The sequence below is a fragment of the Mus caroli genome, chromosome 13, assembly GCF_900094665.2.
Source record: "Mus caroli chromosome 13, CAROLI_EIJ_v1.1, whole genome shotgun sequence".
NCBI classification, from domain to species: Eukaryota; Metazoa; Chordata; class Mammalia; order Rodentia; family Muridae; genus Mus; species Mus caroli.
In genome coordinates, this window is record NC_034582.1 from 103,089,813 (window position 1) to 103,115,475 (window position 25,663).

At 40.6% G+C, this 25,663-nt stretch overlaps 1 protein-coding gene across 8 annotated transcripts in view; it reads left to right on the forward strand.

Moving 5' to 3' along the window:
• Pde4d (phosphodiesterase 4D) overlaps positions 1 to 25,663 on the forward strand; it is a 1,431,689-nt gene that overhangs the window by 1,227,488 nt on the left and 178,538 nt on the right. For all 8 annotated transcript variants that reach the window (XM_029468212.1, XM_021180268.2, XM_021180267.2 and 5 more), the window contains 2 exons: positions 4,364 to 4,555; positions 22,822 to 22,858. In XM_029468212.1, the coding sequence (XP_029324072.1) occupies positions 4,364 to 4,555; positions 22,822 to 22,858 (229 nt within the window). The remainder of the gene's footprint in view (positions 1 to 4,363; positions 4,556 to 22,821; positions 22,859 to 25,663) is intronic.

Genomic DNA, 25,663 nt, shown 5'->3' on the forward strand with positions numbered 1-25,663 from the left:
CCTGGAACTCACTTTGTAGACCAGGCTGGCCTTGAACTCAGAAATCCGCCTGCCTCTGCCTCCCAAGTGCTGGGATTAAAGGCGTGCGCCACCACACCTGGTTTGAACCTCTAAGTTACAGACCAGCCTGATCACTCTTTGAAAAAGAAAGAAATGAATTCCTTTTCAGAGTAAAGCTCATGCAAATGTTTCACAGATTGGTATAATTTTAATAATTGTTTATAGCAGTTTAATAGTTTTTTGTGGCATTATCTTAGGTAATATTTAAGAGGTTTGCATGAGTCTTGAATAGGTAGTTTAGACCTTCCTATTACTTTATAATAGGTTCTCCATATTTAAGAGCATTCTCGCCATCTAGTGGACAAAGTGTTGTATTACATCTGCAAACAAATGGCAAAGTCCAGGTATAATTTACCTACTTAGTAAATGTTTTGATTTCCATGGTAGCATTATTATCAAAATATTTTAAGATATCTAGTAATATGATTTTTCAAAAATCTACAGTAGGGTGTCTATATATGTTTAGATTTTCTTAATGGAATTGAGAAAAAGAACATTGTATTTAAAAACATAAATTAATGATTGGGGGAGGGGGGGAGGATGATTCAGTTGGCATTGATCCAGTTAAACTGAGAAAAAGCAAACCCCGAACCACATCCTTCTATCTCCTTTATTGTTCCTAGGATATGGAGAAGGAAGCCTCCTTCTGTTCCATTTAGCCCTAACATCATCCTGCTAATAATAAGAGGAAGCAAGCACAGATGCTTTTAATAAGAGGAAGCAGGCACAGATGTTTTGTAGAGCATTTCCATCCTTAGATCCTCCGTGACTCTCTCCTTAAAGGGAAATATATTCTCATCCCTCCCTACTCTTCTGAATAGGGTCTTCCAAATGCGTATTGAGTAATGTTAAAAGCTCACTTTAGTTACTATTCCTCTACGGAACATCACAGGTTAGCCCAGACTGAATTAATACTATTGCTTTTATGGTTTTTAATCACAGTATACTCATAATAAGTGCTTGAAAAAAATGTGTGTTTTATAAATAGCACCCAAAAAGAGCTTTCCTAATTCCCCTGATAACACTCTTTACTACCTACAACCCTGCCTTCCCTGGCTGTCCTGAGGATAGACAGTGTGCTGAAGAGCATGTCACACCTACCTGGATGAGCCCAAGGCCTTTTGTTTGGTCCACAGCTACTGACTCATTTGTGCCTCGTGGAATCATGTATTCTGTCAGGGAGGACTCCAGGAACGATACACAATTAAGCCTTAGCTCACTGACTTCCGTCAATCAGCTTTTCCGGAACCTACCATCTTTGTCTATAAAGTGAAGGTTTAATTAGATAATCCTCCAGTGTCTTGGAAGGACCAAATAAATAGATTTTTCTAACAAAATTGTTAAAAGGTTGGAGACATGGTTCAATTGATAAAATCCTTCACACACACACACACACACACACACACACACATCCATACACCACACACATCACATACACACGAAGAAAATTTGAAGTTGGAAAAGTTTTTTTGATTACCTAAGCTACACTATACCATCTCCTGTTTTTTGTTTATCTGTTTGTTTGTTTGGTTGGTTGGTTTTGTCTTTTCTTTCCTGCTTAAAGGTTTGATTCGGGTGGTGCATAGATGACCAATGATTCAGTGTTCCCTACCTCCCCAGCTTAGCTTACTTAGAACACTTGGTACGTGACACTGCGTATGAATAAATCTAGGAAAGAAAATTAGAGAAAAATGTTTTAACCTAATGGACCATAAAGTGTGTGTGTGTGTGTGTGTGTGTGTGTGTGTGTGTGTGTGTGTGTGTTTGAAGAAGTGGTTGCACATACACATGGGCATGCTGAAAATAACCCCCAGGGCATTGTGTATGTAGGGCAGCACTGTACAACTGAGCTGCATGTTCAGTTCTGGATAAAGATTCTAATGGGGGCATGTTGATAACAGTTTAATTCGAATTCATTTGTGCATTCAATAATTTCCTTTAGCTGCACACCCCCTGGCCTATCCCAGGCTGTCACTCTCTTTTCTCAAGAATAGATGAGAATTGAGTTTGATGTTGATTGATGTCTCACTAGAAAAGTTTTTTTTTTTTTTTTTGAGAAAGTCTCTGTGGGTTCTAATGACTATTCTACTGAAAACTGCATATATGGCTATTTTTTTTTGTCCTCCAACTTTAAAGCCTGTACTGAACTCAATGCATTTCATTTCTTCTATGTTCATTTACCTCACTTAGTACAGGAGTTTGCTGTTCTGTATTATGGAGGTTGAACACAGAGCCTATTGTGTGTCAGTCATTTGACTCTACCATTTATCTATGCTTCTAGCCCCAGTAAAAGATAGAGACATCACATACACCTACACCTGCACCTGCACCTGCACCTGCACCTGCACCTGCACCTGCACCTGCACCTGCACCTGCACCTGCACCTGCACCTGCACCTGCACATGCACATACACATACACATACACATACACATACACATACACATACACATACACATACACATACACATACATGTACACATACAGGATATGTCCTTTGGGTAGAACACGTTTTGGTCATATTCACTCTCTCTCCTCCAAGTCTTCTCATATTCATCCCTTTTTTCTTTCACACCCAACTTTTCATCTCTCTGAGTCCAGGTTCTACCCAAGTATTTTTGGATAACGTGGCTTTCCACTGAAGCATTGTACGTTTATTGGGGGCTGCACTCTTCAAGACAACTGATCCTCCCTCTCTCAACAGCCACTCCCAATTACTGTTCTAACCACTCACAATTACTGTTCCTCAGCTAAGAGGGAGACTTTGTCCACTCCCAACTCCATTCAGGGCTTCGGTCTGTTTTAGATTTGCACAAGTGTTGTGCATGCTATCACAACATCTGTGAATTCATATTGCAGCTACCCTGTTGTATCCAGAAGATATTTTGTGGTAGTCATCTACTATTGATGGCTCTAAAAGTCTTTCCTCCTGTTCCCTTCTACAGTTGTTCTTGAGCCTTTGTAAGAGGGATACAGGGCATATGTTCCACTTAGAGCTGGGAATGCTGGAGTTTCATTCTGTCTCTCCCTAGGCCAGGTGTGCATCTCAGGGTCATTCACCATCTATTGCAAATAGTCACCAACCCAAGATGAAGGATGAGAGATGCACTAATCTATCGGTATAATGATACATCATTAAGAGTCAATACCTTATTCATTTAGCATCATAATATTAATAGGTTCCTGACCCATCCAATAAAGGCTTTTGAAAGAACACATAAAGTGATGAGATATCTCAAAGTTCATTTTGTGAAAGATCAAAATCTAGACAGTAAGACCATGTAGTAAATGTTTTCAATTAACTGTCAGTCTTGACCATAAGGAACAAACAGGGTAGTGTCATTGGTAGCATGAAGGATACTTCCCAAGACTCTGAGATTTCTTGCAAAACTTTTAGATAGAAGCTAAGTCCTGAAGAATGAATGTCGGTTTTCTTAGCAAAGGAGAGATGGATAATCAAGAGAACAACTCAGGAAGCAAATAGCCAGAGAGGATTGATAGTTCAATGTGAGTCGACTGTAAAGTGCCTGATGGTCCAAGTTGTACCTTGGGATGAGAAGATGGTTGCTTGCAATTGAGAAATGATCAAGACCTACAGTCTAGCTAAGTTTTTATTTTATTCTGAAGCAAAGATGAAGGGTTTCTACTGATGAATGTTGAAGTCAGTATTATTTGCATTCTAAGATCTTTAGATATTTGTGCTAGATAAAGACTGGAAAATGGATTCAAGAAACAGTAGTAAAGGCCATTACGTGTTCACAGCAAAAGATGGAGAAAGAAGTGAATGAATAGGAATAGTGTGAAAAGGAAAAGAAGCCCGTGTTCAGGTGGATCAAGACATTGGACAGTGGCAGTTGTTCAACTGAACTCAAATATTTACTGAATTACTATAAATTTGCTCTTTTTCTAAACCGGAATTCTGTGCTCAGAGCTACTTTGCAGAATGATCTATTTTTTTTTAATGAAGTTAGGTTTTGATAAACTTATGCCTTTTAAATTGTCAAAAGCCAAGGAATATAAGAATGTGAACACAATGTTATGTTTACAGTTATGGGTTTGTTTGTTTGTTTGTCTGTCTGTCTGTTTGTTTGTTTGTTTGTTTGTTTGCAGTGCTGGTGCTCGAACTCAGGGTGTTACACTATGCAACCATGATAGCACTACATCTCTAGTTCAATGTTGTAATTTTTACTAGCAAGAATCAGATGTAATATCTTCCCTTCATTCCTAAAATCAGGCTAACTGTTCTGCTGAGGTACCAGCATGCCAATGCTCCCACCAACGTAACTCTCTTCCTCTATTCTCAGTTTCGATGTGGACAATGGCACATCAGCGGGACGGAGTCCCTTGGATCCCATGACCAGCCCAGGGTCTGGGCTGATTCTCCAAGCAAACTTTGTCCACAGTCAACGCCGGGAGTCCTTCCTGTACCGATCTGACAGTGACTATGACCTCTCTCCAAAGTCTATGTCCAGGAACTCCTCGATTGCCAGTGATATGTAAGTATAAGGGTGGGCAGAAAAGGCAGAAGTACCTAGAAAAACCTGAGCAGATTCATCTCTGGAGTAGATGACGTCATAGATGATGATTTCATTCAACTTCATCCTTCTCATTTGATGCAGAAAGTGAATAGAATCCTCCAACCTGAAGAGGAATGGTAGATTTAACGTGAATGCTCTGGTACCTTGATTAAAGGGAATGACATTTTTTCAGAAAATTTATTGTTTGGGAAATGTAGAATTAAACATTTAATGGAAATTCCCCTCCAAACATCAGCTTATATTATACATCAGTAAGACTAAAGCTTTAGATACTCAGCCACATTAATGTTTTCTAATATTTTTTTTACAAGCCTTAAACTGAGGTTAAAGACCCCTATGACACGAAGATGGACAGTGTGTTGGCTATGTCTCAATTGATGTGTACAGACATGAAACTGATAAGATCTTTTGGGGATTTGGTACACATGGAATGAGGTGCTGAATATAAATCACTAGGTGCAATATACTCAAATTCCCTTAAGACATGAACAGATTAGAAATGAATGAAAACTAACGGGGTTGCAGAGAACACAGGGATTATCAACTCATTTCCCCAGAACATTTAGTTTGTATGCTTACTATACACTCATATTCATTTTGTGTTGAGGAAACTTCTGCACAAGTCCCTATTCTTACATAATATGTGCACTGTCATATTTAGCAATGGATACAATTAGTCTCTCTCCTCTGGATCTAAACATTCATTCTGCTACACTCAACATCTTCTCATGACGCCCTCGCAGAACCTACTTACAGTTCATCTTATAGGGCCCTTGTGGGTCCAGTGTTATTCTTGGTACCCTAGAAGATCACCAAGGCAATAGACCAAGCAACAGCCCCAAATAGGCTTCTAGAAATAAAACTAGACTTTGCTCAGTTTGTAACCTTTAGTTCTCAGTTCCCACTTGTTGCACTCGTTGTATTACTGATAGCTACTCTTCTTTCTAAATAACTTCCCATTGCTGGGGGTCATTTGTGTTATCCTCATCCCTCTTCTATAGGTTTGGAAATGTCCATAGAATGTGTATTTATTCACTCAGATACAGTGAGAATATGTATTGAACTCCTAGAATATTTCTTGAGTTCTGCATCTAAGAGGAAGGAAGGACTGGTATTAAACTATTTGCAATAAAATGTGAGTTTTGCATTAAGGTTTTACAAGGTACTCCATAAACACAAAACATGGGCCCAAGGAAAGTACTCTGCCCAAAGGAAATAACAAGAAAGTAATGGGTTCAGAGAAAAGTTCTGTAAGAAGAATGGAGAATGGTACATTGAAGGCCTGATGTTTGGCTGGTCGTGAGAAGCAGACAGTAAGAGAGGGGGAAAAAATCAGATAAAGCCCATGGGACCCAGTGAAGTTCTTTGGACTTCTCCATGTTTCACTTTTATTATACTTTGATTATTATTATTATTATTTATTATTATTATATTTTGGAATGATCATACAATGAAGAGATGATAAGAAAGGGATTCATTTCCAATATCATCATAGAAACATAATTGGTCACATGGGATGAAAATCTAGATCAAGGCAGTGAAGTGCAGCAAAGAGATTAGTCCAGATGGTAGAAGCAGAAGGCCCATAGAACTGTGGGGTGTGTGTGTGTGTGTGTGTGTGTGTGTGTGTGTGTGTAGCTGGGAGAGAAACAAAAGTTCAATTTTTTGACAATGACTGCATGAACAGATGTCACTATTAACAGGAGGAAGAAGAGACAGACACTCAATGTGGATTCAGCTTTAACAGAGCAGGATGGGGAAAGTTTGCGATTTGCTGGCAAGAGAAGGACAAAGATTAGAAATAATAGTCTACAGGACTAGAAGAGATTAGAAAAACCAATTACCTTCTGTAATTACTAGGTGCTTAGATGCTATTTGAGTGAAGTACCTTAGTCAGGCAATGGAGTTAGAAACCCAACTAACTGGGGAGTGAGTTGAAAGCAGTTCTCTAAGCCAGCGAATGCCTATTTTTAGAAAATCAATGAGAAAGGGGAGTGAGAGAATCAAACCTGACTAGGAAAGAAAAAAATTCAAGAGGAAAGAAAAATTTAATTAATAACACTTGAGCTGAGTGAAGGCCCAGAAGCTAGAGATTAAATTCAGGAAAAATGAGGATTACAGATAAATGTATAGTTACTGACACAATTGTGCTCAAGAAATAATTTCTGGAAAAATGATAGAGGCTGGGATTGTATTCCTTTTTTAAGATTTATTTATTTATTTTATGTATNTGAGTACACTGTCATCCTCTTCAGACACACCAGAAGAGGCCATCAGATCCCATTACAGATGGTTGTGGTTGCTGGGAATTGAACTCAGGACCTCTGGAAAAGCAGTCAATGCTCTTAACCACTGAGCCATCTCTCCAGCCCCACCAGGATTGTATTCTTTAGAGAAGACAAAGGAGAAACACGTAAAAGAAGAAATACAAAGACAGAGATGAAGGAGAGAAGGGGTTAGAGAATTGGTGGCTAATGACGTCTACTTTTCCATCAAACAGGAGGTTTAGCCATTGTCACCAGTGAGAGTGGGGTAGGCAGCTTGAGGACAAGGTGAAAGGACAAAGACATTGCTCACCCAAGCCAGGCGGTACACTCCTCTAATTTCAGCTACTCAGAGGTTGAGACAGAATAATGCTGAATTCAAGGACTGGGTCAGCTATTGACAGGGTCCAGTACTATCCTAGGCAACACAGCGAGACCCCACCTCAAAGGGAAAAGTACAAATAGGGCTGAATATGTAGCCTCCCAGTGGTAGAGTGCCTACCCAGCATAATATATGCAAGACTCATACAGTGGAGAAGATCAAGAAGCCCATCAAGCAAGAGAACAATACACTAGAGGGATTGATAGAAGAATACTCAGTTCAAGAATTCCCACGGATAGTCAAAAAAAGCTGTCTAGTCCAACTTCATTAAAAGTGAAACAACTAAATAGACAAAGCACCTCTGTCAAAGACCACAGAACATTGAGGAAGAGGGGCAGAAAGAATGTAAGAGCCAAAGAACAGAGACACGTGTGGTAAAAAGACATCTGGATGTGACATGGTGCGGCCATTACAATCATAGACTCTTTGAAGCTCTGATTGTCTTCAGAAGACTAACACAAGATTGGGCCTGACAGAAATTCACCATGGATGGGGAAGGGGCCCATGGGGCTCCACCCATTCCTAAGGGACTATGGTTAGTGAACAGGCAAGACATGCTAATGAAACTCAATGGACTACACAAAGGTAGACATGGAAGTGTGAGGAAGACTTGTTGAGAAGGAAGGAGGAGAGGGAGGAGTTAAAAACAACTAAAATTTGTTATATCAATGAAAGAAAGTATTGAGGAATTAAAAAATTATTAAAAAGAAAGGTAAGAGAACTGGTAGTGGGGAAGCATCTTAATGGTTAAATGCTCTGCTCTCTAAAATTCTAGAAGAAGAATTGTGGGATGCTAATGCATAGGCCGTGTGTCCCATGCCCTCTATTCAAGTGAGGAAAGACAAAGTATGCAGCTCTGTTTTATGGAAAGCTGGTGGTATTTCACAGTCTAAAAAAGCCTTTATTCCCAAAGCCCTATACAAGAATGACCTCATTTTACCCTGTACCAATTCAAGACTTCCTTTATCTGCTGGGAGGACTCACGTAGGAATGACAAATTGAATCAGACCATGAGGCAACTCTGTAAATTGTTGAAAAATAATGCCTTGACGTGCTCGGCTTTCTGAGTTCCTCTGTGTATTTTCCTAGGAGAAATGAGGCATTCCTTTCACACTTGCTGAGAAACAAGATAAACAAAGTAATTATGACTTCATGTTTAATTTAATACATTATCTTCCACACATACATAACTCTGCTCTCCCTTTATTTGATGGCTTAGGTGGCCATGTGTATAAACCTCAGGCTCCTTTATTTAGTTCCCAGCAATGTGCAATGTCCACAGCTCTACTACACAACTGTCCTTTAGAGAGAATCATCTTAATAAAATCTACTTTGTTCACTTGATGATTCTGTAGATGTTGTTCTTAACTAGCATTTCAACAGATAAAATCGCTTAGCGTCAGGAGTTTGTAACTCTTTGTTTGAATGAAATATTTTAGAAAAAACAAACCCTCTGTAAGTTTGGGTATAATTGTTTAATTAATTAGGGAATGAGAAGAAAGAAATCATCACTTCCTGGCAAGATGCCACTGTCTTATCATCCATAAATAAGTATTAATAAGTAGCAGAGGTGCACAAAGGACAAACCCAGCAGCAACGGTCAGAACATAAATCAGGGGTGTATATTACACTTCACTTTTCTGAGGAGTTTTGTATCTGCTGTCTCATTTCATCTTTTGCTTCTTTAGAGATTTAAAGATTTGTTTATTTTTTAGGTATGTGAGTACACTGTAGCTGTATAGATGGTTATGAGTCTTCATGTGGTTGCTGGGAATTGAATTTTTAAGACCTCTGCTTGCTCCAGTCAACCCTGCTAGCTCCGGTCAACTCTGCTTGCTCAGTCCCTGCTTGCTCCAGCCCAAAGATCTATTTATTATTATACATAAGTACACTGTAGCTGACTTCAGACGCACCAGAAGAAGGTGTCAGATCTCATTATGGGTGGTTGTGAGCCACCATGTAGTTACTGGAATTTGAACTCCAGACCTTCAGAAGAGCAGTCAGTGTGCTCTTACCCGCTGAACCATCTCGTCAGACTCTTCGCTTTTTTTTTATTAGATATTTTCTTCATTTACATTTCAATGCTATCCCAAAGTCCCCTATACCCTCCCCCGACCCTGCTCCCCAACCCACCCACTCCTGCTTCCTGGCCCCGAAATTCCCCTGTTCTGGGGCATATGGTCTTCGTAAGACCATATTCCTGGGGCCTCTCCTCCCATTGATGGATGACTAGGCCATCCTCTGCTACATATGCAACTACAGACACAGCTCTGGGTTAGTTGCCATTTGTGAATAGGAGACCCAAAGGCCAAAAATGTTCATCTTTTCAAAATACAATAAAAGTTTTGATCATCTGTAAAGAACATCACTTTGATGATACCATTGTGAACAATATTTGTGAGTAGATAGACAAACCCATTTGACTAATGGAATGGCTATGAAGCACTATAAAAATTTGGTGAAAAATAAACCATGACAAATCTTATAGTGCATAAAATCAATAAGGCAGCCATGCATCTGACTCAGAAACTGTGTGCATTTCTATAGTATGAAAAAGTTCAGAATCTACAAACATTCACTGACAGAAGATAGATGTTTCCAGAAACTTCTTCTGTGTTTATTAAACACAAATGTCACCACGGTGACTTGATTGCTAAATATGCTTGCCATGTGACCATCAGTGTCTTCGTTTGGATCTCAGCAACCTTGTAAAAGGTGCATGTGGCAGCAGAACTGTGATCCCTGCATTGTTGAGATGGAAAGAGTCCCTGGAGGTCAATAGAAAGCCATTCTAGAGCACCAGTGAACTCCATGTTCACCAAGAGACAGAGTCTGGCTCCAAAGTAAGGTGAAGAAGTCATTGGGGAAAACACGCTCAGTCACCTTCTGGCCTCAATACACATGTGCACATGCCTCCCCACACAAGCCTGCCCACCCACAAGGCCACACACATAAGTGTAGACACACACACACAAGAAAAACAAGAACCACGTCAGTGTTAGTGAGCGTAGCAAAGATGTAAACATAGGAAAAGCAGATATAAGTCATACTTAATAATAAAACATTTATATAACTGTAGACACAACCAGAGAAATGACAGCTGACCCTGCTGTGACATGAATGAACATGAGGAGAACGGAATAATAAGGAGACAGTGTGCTTGAAAGCATGAAGGGAGATGATTGCAAAGATTAACGGGACAATGAGCAACAACAAGAGGTGCACTCATCACTTTTGTCATTGCTGTGGCAAAATACCTCTCCCTCCACCAAAAAAAAAAAAAAAAAAAAAGGCAGTTTAAGCAAGGGAGAATGTACTCTGGCTCACAGTTTTAAGTGTGCAGTTTACCATAGCAAGAAAGGCATGGCAGTGAGACTGTCTCAGCTGTAGTGGCAAGGGTGTGGGGAGCCCATCGGATTTTATCCGCTGCCACAAAGGAGAGATGGCATGAGTGTTGATGTGCCACCTCCTTCCTTTTATTTATTCAGCTCAGGACTTGAGGCTATGGCGTGGCACAAGCTACACTGAGGATGGCTTTTCCCAACTCAGCAAGCTTCTCTGGAAAGGTCCTCACAGACATGTCCAGGAAATAATCTCCTAAGGGATTCTGAATCTCATCAAACTTGAAGACAAAACTAACCACCACAGGAGACAAGGATCATTGAATCTTAAATCCCTCAATCCAGTGAATTTAAGCTACCTCCCAAACTCATTAGGTTAAAGTCAATTCACCTGGATAACTGGACCTCCATTCCTATCCTCTGCTGACTAGCCCATGACATATAGAACCTAGAGATGACTCAGACAGCTCTTCCCTCATGTTTACCTACTGTACTCCTACACACAGAATGTGCAGTAGGGGTTGAAGGCACAGTGATGTGGGTGGATTCATTTTAAATTGAAAAGCCTTGGACACTCGGCTTATTGCTGGGTCCCTTTCAGATGGTTAAAACATGTTGTTCTTGGGGACTTTCTTGGTGGTGGACATATCTCCTTACCCTTTTGTTCAGACTGCCACATCTTCCTTCACAGTTACCCAATGTCACACACCTCTAGAGCCCCTGGTGTTGTTTTTCTGTCAGACCTCTGCTGTGGTGGTTTGAATATGCTTGGCCCATAGGGGGTAGTACTAGTAGTAGGTGTGGCCTTGTTGGAGGAAGTGTGTCACTGTGGGGGTGGGCTTTGAAGCTCTGCTCAGTGAGGAAGAGTCAATCTGCTCCCAGCTTCCTTTAGAGGAAGACATAGAACTCTCAGCTCCTCCAGTACCATGCCTGCATGGATGCTGCTATCCTTCCCACCTGGATGATAATGGACTAAACATCTGAACCTGTAAGCTAGCCCTAGGTAAATGCTATCCTTTAAAAGAATTGTCTTGGTCATGATGTCTCTTTACAGCAATGGAAACCCTAACTAAGACACCCTCCTTCCTTTAGCTTGTGCCTACTAAGTTGCTTGGTATTATCATCTTCAGAGCTGGGCTTAAGGAAGGCAGGAGAGAACATATCTATTCATGGTTTTACTCTGGGTTAAGTAATTCTTCCTTGGACTCTTTCTGAAATGTCTCAGAACAAAAATCAAAACAAAGCAGATGGTTCATGGGAAAGATTCTACTCCCCACTGAACTACAGAAAGCTGTGTAACCTCTTGTAGACAAATTTTAGATTTTACTATGCTGCATAGTCAGGCTTCTCTAAAGGAATAGAACAGATACAAGGAAAGTATATATGAAATGTATGAGAGGGGCTTATAGGCTGTGGTCCGGGTAGTCCGGCGATGGCTGTCTTACAGCAGAAAAGCCAAGAGTCTGGTAGTTGTTCAGTTCAGGGAACTGGATGTCTGAGGAATCCCAATCTGATGCCATTGACCCTGGGAAGGCCTAATGAGCTGCTGGTCTTCAGAAGTTTATGTTAGAATCCAGAAGAGGTTCCTAATACCTGTGAATGAATGAATGTCTCAGCAGCAGGGGAGATGAACACTGCAACAAGAATGTTAAAAAAAAAAGAAAACCAACCAAACAAACAAAACAAAAAACTAAAACAAACAAAAAACCCTCTTACAAGTTTACAGTGTTTCATTCCACCTCAAATGATCCAATCAAGAAAATCTTTCACGTGGGTTGAGCTGCTTGGGTTTTTAGTTGATTCCAGATATAGTGAACTTGACGACAGATTAGTATCACATATACTCATAAATTTTTTAAACTCATCTGATTTGTCAATTGAGAGCCATCTTTCATCAACTTAAGTAGGAAGTTATCAAAGCCGAACCACCCTTCCCCAATTCCAGACCTCTCCCAGCTGAGGATGTTAGGTTAATGGGACCAGGGGCTGTGATGCTCAGAGGGAAATCACACCGGTGGGAGGAATGCTTCTACTCCTCAAGGAAAACAAAATATTTGTCAGTCACCTCTAACACTAGCAGCTTTATATTTTTTCTGCTTTCATCTTTAGATCATAGCAGCCCTTCAAGTCATCATGTCTTTATAAAACTGGGTTTCAGCGATTGATGGATAAAAAGCAATTGCTAAAGAAAAGTCTCTCTTCGCAGTAGGAAGTTGTACAGTGCTAAACGGGTCCTAAGTTGTTAGGGGGAAACCTTATGAAATTGTTTGGACCTAACTACTTATTCATTGGAACTATCGGTGATTTCTTTGGGCAAAGGGAGTCTTGTAAATAAAATTGAGACATCAGAAGCATCATGAACTAAGTTTGAAAAGGTCTCTGTAAATGTATTTATTTTATTTATATCCTGAAGATTGAAGCAAGACCAGCCATGTGAGACGCAGCTTACTGGGTAGGGGAGGGGAGCACTGACAACAGGTTTACCACCATCGTCAGGAATAGACACTGTGCCCTGTTCCTGATTCTGTGAGGACACCTGGTTTCCCAGATCCTTTATTGTCATCCAAAGTCACACAGTCTCAGTTACAGTCTCGGTGGCCCACTCTTCTGCTTCTGTAGCTGGTATTATTGTCACTGTGTAATGTTAGTGCAGGTTGACACAGATGTTTATGATTTCAAGAAGCCTGGTGGCAAAGTATGCAAAGGACACTGGCTACCAAGCTAAAGTTTTTCATACTTTATTTCTTTCTATCTTGTTAAGTCTTTTTTTTTCTATTTTTTTTCAATAACAGAGCTATTTTATTACAGACTCATAAAAATGAGTAATGGCAAAATGCAAACTAGGCTTGATCTTTTAGTCTCCAAACTATGCAATTTAATATATTGGCTAACATATATTTTACATTTTTAATTTAATTACAAACCTAATGTTTTAATTGCCTTTAACATGGTCAAAATAAAAGTCAAGGAGAAGGCATTAATACAGTGAGCTGTTGTCACGATGGCTGGTTTTATTGCATTGCGCTGCAAGTTTTCAAATTAACAAAGTGTTTGAGGCAGCTTCCATTGACAAAGTAAAGGCATTTCCCAAAATCTTAGAAGATATAAGAAGAGAAACATTTGTCTTAAATCAGAGAGAAAAGTGCATTTGGACAAACTATCTTACCAATGTCTTATTTCTATGTGTTTCTAACCCATCCCCAGGGGAATTTGTTTTAACATTTAACATACAAGTTTCTTTCTCTCCCAACCCCCACCTTATCTATTGATTGATTGATTGGTTGATCTGTGTAACCCATGCTGGCCTTGAATTCACAGCCATCATCCTGACTTAGCCTTCCCAGTTCTGGGATTATAGCCATGCCAGATTAGATGTCTTTATTTTGCAGGTTTGTATGAATGTGTGAGCTTATGTGTGAGTGTGATATATAGGCACATATATGTACAGGTTCTATGTGCATGGGCAGAGACCAGGCAACATCTGGTCCACCACTCTCTGTATTATTTCCTTAGAGAGTGTCTTTCCCTGCATTGGAATCTAGACTGTTGGCTAGCAACCTTAATGATCCCTGTCCTCCATCCCCCACAGTGCTGGGTTTGCAGGCAGGTAATTAGCTGTACCTAGCTGTATTTAAATGTGGGTGTTGCGATCCAAATGCAGACCCTCAGTTTTGCACAGAAAGTGGTTGTACCCACTGAACCAACTCTCTCTTTTTTTAATCTTCATACACATTATTCTCCATAAATCTTGTAGTGGTGAAAAAAATAACTGAGAAAAACAGTCATCTAAGATTTCCTAGGTTATGGAAATCTAAAGGAAACTGTGTAGTAATAAACTATTTTTATATGGAAAATAAAATAAAATAAAAGCCATATGACACTGGGCATTAAGTAAGTCTTTGAAAAAAAGTAAGCACTTGATTGAATAATAACCCTACCACCTTACTGTTTATGAAATGTAATACCTACTTTTTTTTATAAATGTGTAGTAAAAGCTGTTTAATAATGAAAGTTATTATCTGACACTCCTATAAGCCATCAGCTTCCTGCTAGAAAGGCAGCTAGGATTGTCGTGGTTAAGGAAGAGCTGGGTCATTTATCAGCATCCTCTTAAAGGAACAGGATCTCTGAGAGCAATATGTGAATTGTCAACTAACTAATGATGGGAAAATATATACACCATCTTCAAGGGGAAAAGCCAACCCATTAGTCTGGATGGTGCTTCCATTTATCTCAGCCCTAAAGAGAAGAACTAGAGCCAAAACAATGGCCTCTCCCTGGCCCCTTCAACTTGCAAAGAACATATGGTTTGAACAAGCTGTGGACCTGGCGCTGGTGGCACTCACTTTGTCCCCCAAGCCTTACTCACTCTCCTCTAGGCATTGAAGAGGACAGAGATTTGAACCCTGCTCCAGTGTATCACAGGATGGAAACCTTCTGAATGTTACAGTTTGGTGACCGGTGGTTAGAAAGAGGTAGATGGTGGCAGGTTTGGAGAAGGAGAGGAGTTGGTTTTTCTAGGAGCCTCCTGGTTGACTGAGGCTTACTCTGTTAACTTGCTGAGCAGTATGAATAGCAGCTATGCCATTTAGGGTGTCATTTTGAAGGCAACACAGATCCATGAAAACAAGACAGAAGAAAAAAACACTTTCGTCTTTATTTTTTTAAATCCTAGACAGGAAAGGAGAGAGATAGCTGATATTGAGACACCAGCATAAATGCCTGCTCTGTTACATATCAGTCACTTGAAATATATATTTTGCTTGTCAGTCTTGGCTCCTTTGCAAACCATTCTCAGTCTCTCCCCATATCATTCTCTGAGCCATATAAGGAGACACAGCTTCAGATATAACAGTGGTTCTATGGTATGTTCCTGGAGGTAAGCTTTACCAGGGGGTACCACTAAATTGTTCTAGTTCCCTGCAGTAGGAAACATGTAGATACTCTATCATAGATATGCAGGGAACAAGGGCCTCATTGCAAGTATAATTTTGCTTCAGAAAATCCAAGTCAAAGGAACAGGCCCTAAGCTTTGCTTGCCAACTTCTGGTGTGTTGAATGCTTCGGTTTGGGCTTGGGAAAGAGGCTTCTTCGTTGATTGGTATTCCCTACTAGATTGTCTCTCAGACCCTGCATCAGCTTTCCCCTAATCACTGTGAGACTAGTGGGGTTTTCCCAATCTTGGGTCCAAAAGGAGGTTTCTGTCTCCAAAAATACTGTAAAGGCAGGACTAAACACACATCAGTTGTCGCAGCAACCCTCTCCTTCGAAGCCAAGTCTAAAAAGTAGAATCAGAGGCATAACAAGTCAACCAACCTTCTGCAAATACAAGAGGGAAATGCAAATGCAGGGTGTCATGTAGACCAAGTCCTTCTCAGTCCACATGTGAGCCACCATTCGTGAGCCAGGAAGAGCAAGATTGCACGCACAGCTTGTTCCTGCCTGGTACTTGCAGGCTTTCAGAATGCCTTGTGTTTCCTTTGCCTGTGGATAGTGGATATCATAGTCAACCCCCCTCCCACCGGAGAGAGAGGGGGGAATATCTACATTGGGCAGCATTATTCTGGAGACTCTGGTATTTACTTCTGAGGAGCTTATGATAGTCCAAATTCATTCGAGCAAGCAGGAAACAATATGGTCAAAACAACACAGTGCATTCTTTTGTTTGTTTGCTTGCTTGCTTGTTTGCTTGCTTGCTTTTTAAGCCTAGGTCCCTGTTTAGCTACATAGCACATCTCCATGTCTTGGGATTTCAAGGCCCATTACAATGTCAAGAAAGCACCATAGAGACCAACGTAGGTCTCTGACTGCTTATTTTGCAATGGAAATGATAATAACAAAGCAATTCTGACTAAAATATATAGTCAGCTTAATTTTTAATGATATGAGACTCTCTCTCTCTCTCTCTCTCTCTCTCTCTCTCTCTCTCTCTCTCTTTCTTACAACACACACAAAAACATAATGTCAGGAAAAAGATGAGTTAACCAAAGGAGTATGAAACTTTCCAACACTTCTCCACAGTCTAGATTTACTGTTACTTTGATGGGGACCAATGAACCCACTCTGCCTGACAAACTCTAGGTTCCAGGCTAGCTTCAGGAAACTAATGATCTCTGCCATTTGCCAAGGGTGCAAGTGGCTCTGAACCCAGGTTCTCAGATCCTGGTTCCTTGTCTTGGAGTGGGAATGTGAGAGTATCCATTCATGCAGAGTCTGAAGATTTAGATCTTGTCTGTCCTTCACTCTGGGCACATAGCAGACTTAGGGGGGGGGAAAAAGCCTTCTCTATTCAGTTAAGCCTTTTCTTCGAACTTAACGGGCTCCATTCCACCTCAGGCAGACCTTTAAGGAGATTGCCCTCCCTAGCCGTAAATCTCCCACACAGACGAGCTTTCTGGAGAAAACCCAAGAGAACGGGGCCAATGACGTTAAGAGTAAACGGAAGACCTGTCAAATAACGTACACTATGAAAGAAGAGCCTGTTCCTAGAACACAGAGTGAGGACACTTGTGTAGCCTCTTTCCCTCTGGGTACTCAGCCCTTTGCCTCCTGTCAGGAACATCAAACTCAGCCTAGGACTCACAGCCCCCTGTGGCCAACTGTGACATCAGCACCCCTGGAAATTTTTCTCTGATGCATCAGTCTTTATTAAGCAAAATAGTCTGATGTGCTTTGTGCTCCTGTCTGCAAACATTTACTAAGTTCCTTTGAAGCTTGAAACTTCTGTCCACAAATGTGAGAGTGGATTATGTTTGCACTGACATAGAGATTATTCGGTATAGTGTATTTTTCCTTCATGAAACCAAAATTTCTATCTTTACAGCACACGTTCCACGTTAGACCACATAGTGTTTGCTTATACTGTGTAATAAATTCTCAGTTTTATGCCTTATCATCAATGCAGATTTTTTTTAATGATTTATTTAATGTGAGTATGCTGTTGATGTCTTCACACACACCAGAAGAGGGCAGCAGCCCCTAAAACAGATGGCTGTGAGTTACCATGTGGTTGCTAGAAATTGAACTCAGGACCTCTGGAAGAGCAATCAGTGCTCTTAACCAACTGAGCCATCTCTCCAGCCTTCAATGCACATTCTTAATGAAGTTCTGAACATATGTGAAACAAAAACAAAGGATTAATGCTTTGGAGTTTATGTGTTTACTTATTGATTTTTGAGGTATGTGTACGTGTGTGTGTGCACGCGCACTCGTGCGTGCGTGCAAGTATGTATGCATGTATGTATGTATGTATGTATGTTCACGTGTGTGCAGGTACATGTATGTGGACATGAAGGACACACATGTGGAGACCCGAGAACAACCTTAGCTATTCTTCCTTAGGCATCATACACATTTTGTTTCAAGACAGGGCTCTTCACGGGTCTGGAGCTCACCGAATACAGTAGGGTGGGTGGCCTCACAGGGAGCTCTAGGGGTCCATCTTCTCCAATGCTGTGATTACAAGAATGCACCCCCATGCCTGGATTTTTTTTTTAATGTGGATTCTAGGAGTCAAATTGAAGCCCTCAGCTTTGTGAAGCAAGCTTTGCTGGTTGATCCATCTCCCTAGCTTTAATTTCTTGTTTCTGAAACTGGGTCTCATGTCATCCAGGTTGGCTTTGAGTACTGTGTAGTGAACTCCTGATCCCCCTGCCTCTACTTTCCAAGTGCTAGACTTGTGCCACTGTACCTGGTCTTAAGATTTGATTTGGTTGGGTTGATTCAAAGATCAGGCTCTTCATTCATTCTGAAGTGTATTTAAGCAACCAGAAAACAGCACTGACTCCACAGTGTAGCTCTCAGTTCACGAAAATATCATTCATCTGATAATCAGACATTAATACAGAATAATAAAATAAAATTAAACAACAAAATACAAACAGCTACGCTTCCTCCCAGCTGTGACTGCAAACCAGCTCCGCCACCCTGATGACTTTCACACCACACAGCCGTAAACTAAATAACAGAGAAAGGAGAGACCTTGTCTGTGTTTAAGATATACAATAATAGTTTTAATATGAATCTAAACAGTAGATTGAGTTCATTAATGTACCTAGCACGTTATCTAGTTACTGCTTTTGTGATGAGGAAACCTAAAATTGTGCATATTGCTTGTCATAGTCAGCAATGTGTGCTGTAAATTTCATGAACTTATTCCCCAAAAGGCTTTTTAAGCCCAACCCTATTTCCTGGCCCCTGTAACCAGCACTTCAGACTCTCTTCCTGTAAGTTCATGGTTTTGTTTTGTTTTGTTTTGTTTTGTTTTGTTTTGTTTTGTTTTGTTTTAGGGTCCACGTGCATGTGATATCATACAGTATTTGTCTGCCTTGTTACACTAAGCATAGCTTACCTCAGGTTCATACCTCTTACAACAAACGATTTTCTCTTTAAAACCTAAGTAGTATCCTATGAGGTAGGCATATTTCCACCTACTGATAGACACTTAAGATGAGTCTGTGTGGGGACTATTGTGGATACCTCTGTGACCTGCTGTTTCCATTGCTTGTTGTCCACACCCGGAGACGGATGATGGATGTCTAGGGACAGTGCTTTCAATCTGGGATGAACCCCATACTCTTTGCTCTGAGGCTGTACCCACCTCTAATCCCAGGATCGGTACACAGAGTTCCTTGCCCGTCTGCTTCATTGTCGGTTTTGATCGTTCCTTGAGACATCTTTTACCTTCTGCCTTATGATGAGCCCATTCTACTGCTCCCGATGTGAGACATGTGATCTTTCGCCTTGAAAACGAAAATAAAATCAGTAAGATGTGAGAGCTGCTATCTTGGTTTACATTTGCATTTCTCTGGTGATGAGTACTATGAAGCATCTCCTCGAGCAACCATTGGTTCTTGGTACATTTTACCTGCAGAGTGCCCCAACTTCTTTATAATGTAATTATTTGAATTCTTATGGTTGTGTTGCTTACTAATTATTAAACAGTTAACAAGAAGTAAAGATATGTTGTAAATTATAGAATACCAAGTATCTGCTAAAGTCACATTTTCTGAAGTTAGATAGATGATAAAAATATATGGATATATAGATATCGTGGAGGAGGGGAGTGCTGGAGTGGAACCCAGGGCCTCACACACACACTAAACAACTGTTGTACCGCTGAGCTGTATCATGAGCTCTTACATGGTATTCTTTAATTATATGCAGTCATAGGTAATACTTACAGGGCTAGTGTCTCATAAAAAGTTTCCCTGTAGAGTAGAATAGATTGAATAGGTCAATTTTCTGAATGTCCAGTGACAGATGGGATTCTGCCTCCCACCCCCAGGTCATTTTTCCTTTTTGAAACTTAGCAGGAAAATAAATGTTTATAATAAGAAAACAAGAGCCTGAAGATTCTCTTTACACATAATATATCTTATCTATATCATATACATGTTAACTTATAGATACCAATATATAAATATCCATTGAATGCCACCATCTTGTGCCTTGTTTGTAAGCATGTTAGTTAACTATAGCTCTGAATTCTATTTCTCGATCAGAAAGTACACAAATGCTCTTTTACTCCTTTCTCTGTTAAGGGTTGTGTGGTGTGAAAGTCATCAGGATGGCTGAGCTGGTTTGGAGTCACAGCTGGGATGAAGCTTAGCTGTTTGTATTTTGTTGTTTATTGTATTTTTCTGTATTAATGTCCGATTATCAGTTGAATGGTATTTTCGTGAGCTGAGAGCCACACTGTGGAGTCAGGGCCGCTTTCTGGTGGGCTTTGGGCATCTCTCGGTGCATGGTAGAGAGAGAATCACGTATGATTCATAGGACTTGAATTGGAATCCTTTTCAAATTTCTTTATAAACACAGGATTTTGTGTTACTTGTGACTACCTTCCCTGAATCAAAATAGATATTAACTAGGAGATACTCACTCTAAAATTATTTGCACAGTGAATCATTTAATAAATATTAACTATTGCTACATATTGATGATGAATATTTACAATTATTATCATAACTTAATCTTATATTCTATTGATAAATTTGTGGGTATTTATTTATTTGTGCATGTGTACATGTGTGTGTGTGTGGTATATGATGTATGTACATAATTGGTACTATAGATTGAGCACAGAACTTCATGTAAGCTGTTGAATATATTTCAGACCTTTAAATACATTTGTTTTGGGGCAGGATCTTCCTAAGTTACCCAGGCTGTCCTTGAAACTCACTCTGTAGTTGCAAGCAGGCACTGAGTCTTGGTTCCTTCTGCCTCAGCTTCCTGAGTAGTAGGGATTGTATATGCATACTATCAGGTTTGAACTCTTACTTTAAGAAATAACAGTATCTGGGCTTGGTGAGGCATGGCTTTTATCCCAATATCCAGTAGGCAGAGGCAGGTGGATCTCTCTGAGTTCAAGGCTAGCCAGAGCTACATAGCAAGTTCCAGCCAAGCCAGCCTTGCAAGCTGTGTTTATAAGAAAGATAGAAAGAAAAGAAGGAGGGAGGGAGAGAGGAGGGAGGAAGGAAAACAAAAGGAAAAGAAACATCATAAAGGCCCCTGTTACTGAAACTAACAAGGGCCAAGGTCTCTCCATTCCCAGTCTTGAAACAGTTATTGAGGGAATCGTACTTGCAGGAGCTGAATCTGGCTGAACGTTGTCTTTCAAATGGCTCTTCTCTGTATTTCGTGCTGTACATAAGAAGGTTTGCTTTTCGAGTCTCTCAGTCTCTTGTCTATATTTCAGGCTCTTTAGTTCAGAAACAGTGAGAGTGGAAAATAGTGTGGTAAGGACCACAGAGGTGAGGGTAAGGTGACCAGGTGTGGAGGATGAGAGCACTGTCATTTTCCTTGTCAACACACGCCACTGAGCCTGTCCTGCAGATCCCCAGTAGAGTTGGCCCAGGAGCCAGCAGGTCCTTCTCTTTCGAGATTGAGAGGTGGGACTTCCTGTGGCCACAGACATGGCTTTTACTTCACTCTGGTGACCAGGATAAGGGAACAGACATAGAGCACCTTCCACGTCAGAAGACTAGTGTAACACTAACTTCAACACTGACCTGCAGTGGCTTATTCTGCCTGTTCTGGAGGTTTCTGCATGTGTTTCTAGGTACCAGACTGCTTGCCACAGAGGTGGCCATCATCATTAGCCCATTGGAAATATCATCTCTCTGCTCCTTGTCCCACAAGCTTTATAGGTGCTGGTTTGGGGACATGGATTGCTCAGGAATAAGCTGACAGTTCAAATGAACTATTCTTAGTGAAGGTTATGTCAAGGAAATGTATGTGTAAAATAACTGCATTCATTTAATTAAAAAATAATTTTTTTCTGAAGTGGGTGTGGCAGTGCTCATTAGAAATCCCAGCACTAACAGGCTCAAGGTGAGAATATTACAGGTTCAACATCAGCCTGGTATACCAAAGAAAAACTATCTTTCAAGATAAGTGAAATGAATTGATTGAAATAAATAAAATAGGTTGTGACTGGCTAGATTAAGAAATAACCACTGAGATTTAAGACATCCTTTCTTCAATTTATGGGTGCTGGGAAATATTGCAAAGAGTCCCAGGTCCTAGCTTCCCACTTTCTTCCAAGAAGAATGCAGCATGACTTCTTGGGTTTCCCTGCTTCTCCAAGACATGTCACACTGACACCTTGCTCCTGTATCCCTAGTCTAGTGGAGCTGACGTTACCCTAGCAACAGCACCCACAGGGTAACATTCCCCTGTAAGTACAGTGGCTGGAACATGAGTCTGTTGAAAAGTTTCGTAGGGCTTTTTATTAGTGGATGATGCACTCCCGTGTTATGTTTGACTCCTGGCCTATCCAAGGCTTACACATGACCATACAGATCACTTGATGCTCATCACCTACAAATGTTGGATGCCCCAGGGTTCTCTCTCCCAGAAGCCTGTTCTGTAGCTGGTTCTTTGCACGGCATTCCTGGCCAACATCTACAATGGGAGGTGTAGAGGAAGGTGCAGACCCAGAGCTGAGACCCCTTTTCTACTTAAAGCACATCCTTTGTGCCTAAAAAAGCAACGTTGACACTGGTTGGTAACCAAGGAGACTCTCTTTTGTTCAAGGGAGATGGACAATGGTTAACATCCAGGAAGACGTGTTTTCAACCTAGAGGCTGGGAAGGAAATGTACTGAAGATAAAGATGGAATTACTGTAATTCCCAATGGGATTTGCTTGCAGTGGAATGTACCATTTAATATTGTTCAAACGTGGTCAGAGAACTATGGGAGCCTTCTAACACTGCCTCTGGTTTGTCTTGCAGACATGGAGATGACTTGATTGTGACCCCGTTTGCTCAGGTAAGCCGACCTAGGAGCGTGTAGGCTTCTTAAAGATTTACACAGTTGATGTGCAGATGTTATTATGATTCTAAATACGACTTTATTACATACACCTGTGTGGCTGCCAATTGTTTGGCTCCTTCAAGTAATTAAAAGGCAGTGCTGGAGAATGTAACCTTAGCCCTACAGAGGTGCTTTGTGTAAGGCTGTTAGGCCCAAGGAGTGTCTGTACTTTCAAGTAACAAGTTATCTAAGGGAGATAGTATGTATGCAGCAGGCCCTTATTTCCCTAAACTGGAATTAGCACCAGAAGGAGATGATATCATGGATTAAATTACATCTAGTATAATTAGTACATGCTCTGGGTTTGAAATTCAATAATGCCATTCAACCTGATACGTTATTTACTCCTCTTTCACATGTGTTATTTATACAAAGATTTAACTGAGCAACATGTTTGTGTTCTTCATGCATAAGAGAAGAAACTATTTCAACTCTGTGGCATAGATGTGAGATGATAAAATGACTTAAAGTGTTTTGGAATGTGTACAGAATGGTTAAGGACCAAATGTTTTGTGGAGAGAAATGGGACCTTGAATACCTTGGGTAGGTCTACTTATTAGAACAAAGCCTACAGAATCCACCCGTTATTGAACATCTTGGGTAGGTTTACTTATCAGAACAGAGCCTGCAGAATCCATCTATTATTCAAATGTCCAAATCATAACCAGATTTAGGTACTAGCTAACATCTAAACTCTTTTTTTAGTCCTAACTTTTGAACTTTTTGAACTTCTATAAAAGCTCGGAGGCACCCCAGTCCACAGGAAAAATAACGTGCCAGCTTTAATTAGTTTGTACGTTTTACCTTAGAATGATTCTGCTCTGTGCTCAAACCTTTCAGTGTGTTCTCTTAAGCATGAAGGAATCCTCTTTAGCTGTCCTTCATGTCCACTGCTCATCTCTTCCCGTTGAACATAGCAACAATTTGGCCAGAGTCCTTAGGGCTAATGAACAGAAATGAGTTAAAGCTGCTCAGGGGAGCCGGCTTGGCAGTCAGCTGCTTATTTTCCACTGTCCCACTGGTTTTGACTGCTTTTTAAAACCTAAAACTGGTAACAAGTGTTCAAACCCTAGAAACCAACATCTTTGTCCCCTTTGGAGGCAGGAGATAGGTCTGCTCTGAAAACAAGAACAATTGTGTTATCTTTCTTGTTCCAAACTAACTATGACAGTTGGTTTCGGGGGGTGGGGGTAGGGAGGGGTAATACAGTGGCTATTGTTACCACAACAGAGAATTAGTGCTCCGTTAGGAATAGGCCATCACCAATATGGTTTTAAGCTCCTGTATATCCCTTCCTGCTCCACCCCAATAGCAGTAATCTTGTGGCCAAGTTCATTGATTACATGGGGCCACGGGGAAAGCTCGTTGTTCTTTCATTTGCTTTTCATTCCACTTTTATAAAACAAACAAATCAACAAACAAGACACAACTTGCATGTCATCAGAATGAATAACAGCTAGCAACCGTCTACATAGCTCCATTCTTACTAGGCCGTGTCCTTATGAGATCACCCAGAACTTTCCGACACAGGGAAGCAGTCACTTCATGCACTTTAATAGAAGTATAACTTGGAAAGAGGTTTGATTTTCAACAGAGGAAACGTTTATTTATCCTGTAAATAATCCTCCACTAATTGTTTTGTTTTTGTTTTTGTTTTTCCTGAAGCGACTCCTAAGAGTCTTTGACCTCACAAGGACAAACCGCAGCCTCCTCTCCCCGTAGGTCACAGCCTGTGCTGTGCTGCCACCCAGTGGCATCGGCTGTGCGTGGCCTGCAAAAAAAAAAAAAAATCCCCCCCAAACATTTTATTCATTCGCTTTAACTGTTTAATGAAGCCAGCATTTTTTTTTTCTGCCAACATCAGTGAATTCTATTGGCTAAGAAATGTTTGAAGGCACCCCGAAGAACATGAGAATTGTGTGTGTGGATATTCCCATGCTGTGGCCTAGTCCATAAACAGTATTTTCCTGGAGTGTTAGCACTGCTCATTGTCAAGATTTAGAATTTTTTTCATCATTCCTTTGTTTGTTTGTTACCTTAAGCGATTACACACTTACTGGAGGTGGCTGAAGAGAAAGCAATGACTTTAATTGTTAAGCCTAAGCCATCTGGAAGAAAATGTAGGGGGATCCTTTAATAATAAGCTTTAAAGAGGCAAGAGAATTCTGGCTGTAGCTTCTAATGAGTCTGAGTCTATGGCAGAGAGCTGCCCTGGAACACAAGAGAATCTAGGAACTTGACCCTTCACCCAGGGGCTCCGATAAACCCTTTTCCTCTTTTCCTCTTTCTCTCTCAAGGCTTGCTTCCCTCCAGTGTCCTGAGGGACATTTCTATGAAGGATGTCTTTAGTCACCCAGGCTCAGGGTGACTATGTGTGACAGATTCAACTGAGAAATGTCTATTTATGCTTCTGCCAGGATCATATGTAGCTTACAGAGTGGAAGATATTTTTAACGTTTAAGTAGAGAACCATCTTTGTCCTGCCACAAACCAAAACAGTGTTCTAGTGCTCACATCTGTGTGTCTTCAGTGGCATTTACTACAACAGAGTACACAACTGCGTATGCAAAACTATAGGCTAAAAGTCAGCAGGCCAAAGGCCGGCAGCCAGAGCCTGGGGGAGGTTGCTTTTCTCAGTATCATTTTGAAATGTGGCATACTATATATGTAGTAATATCTAAAGCAGAAATAATAATAGTAAAAGAAAGTTAAGAAACAGAATAGTGTCAGTGCTTCAAATACTGTTTAAATGTCCGGCCC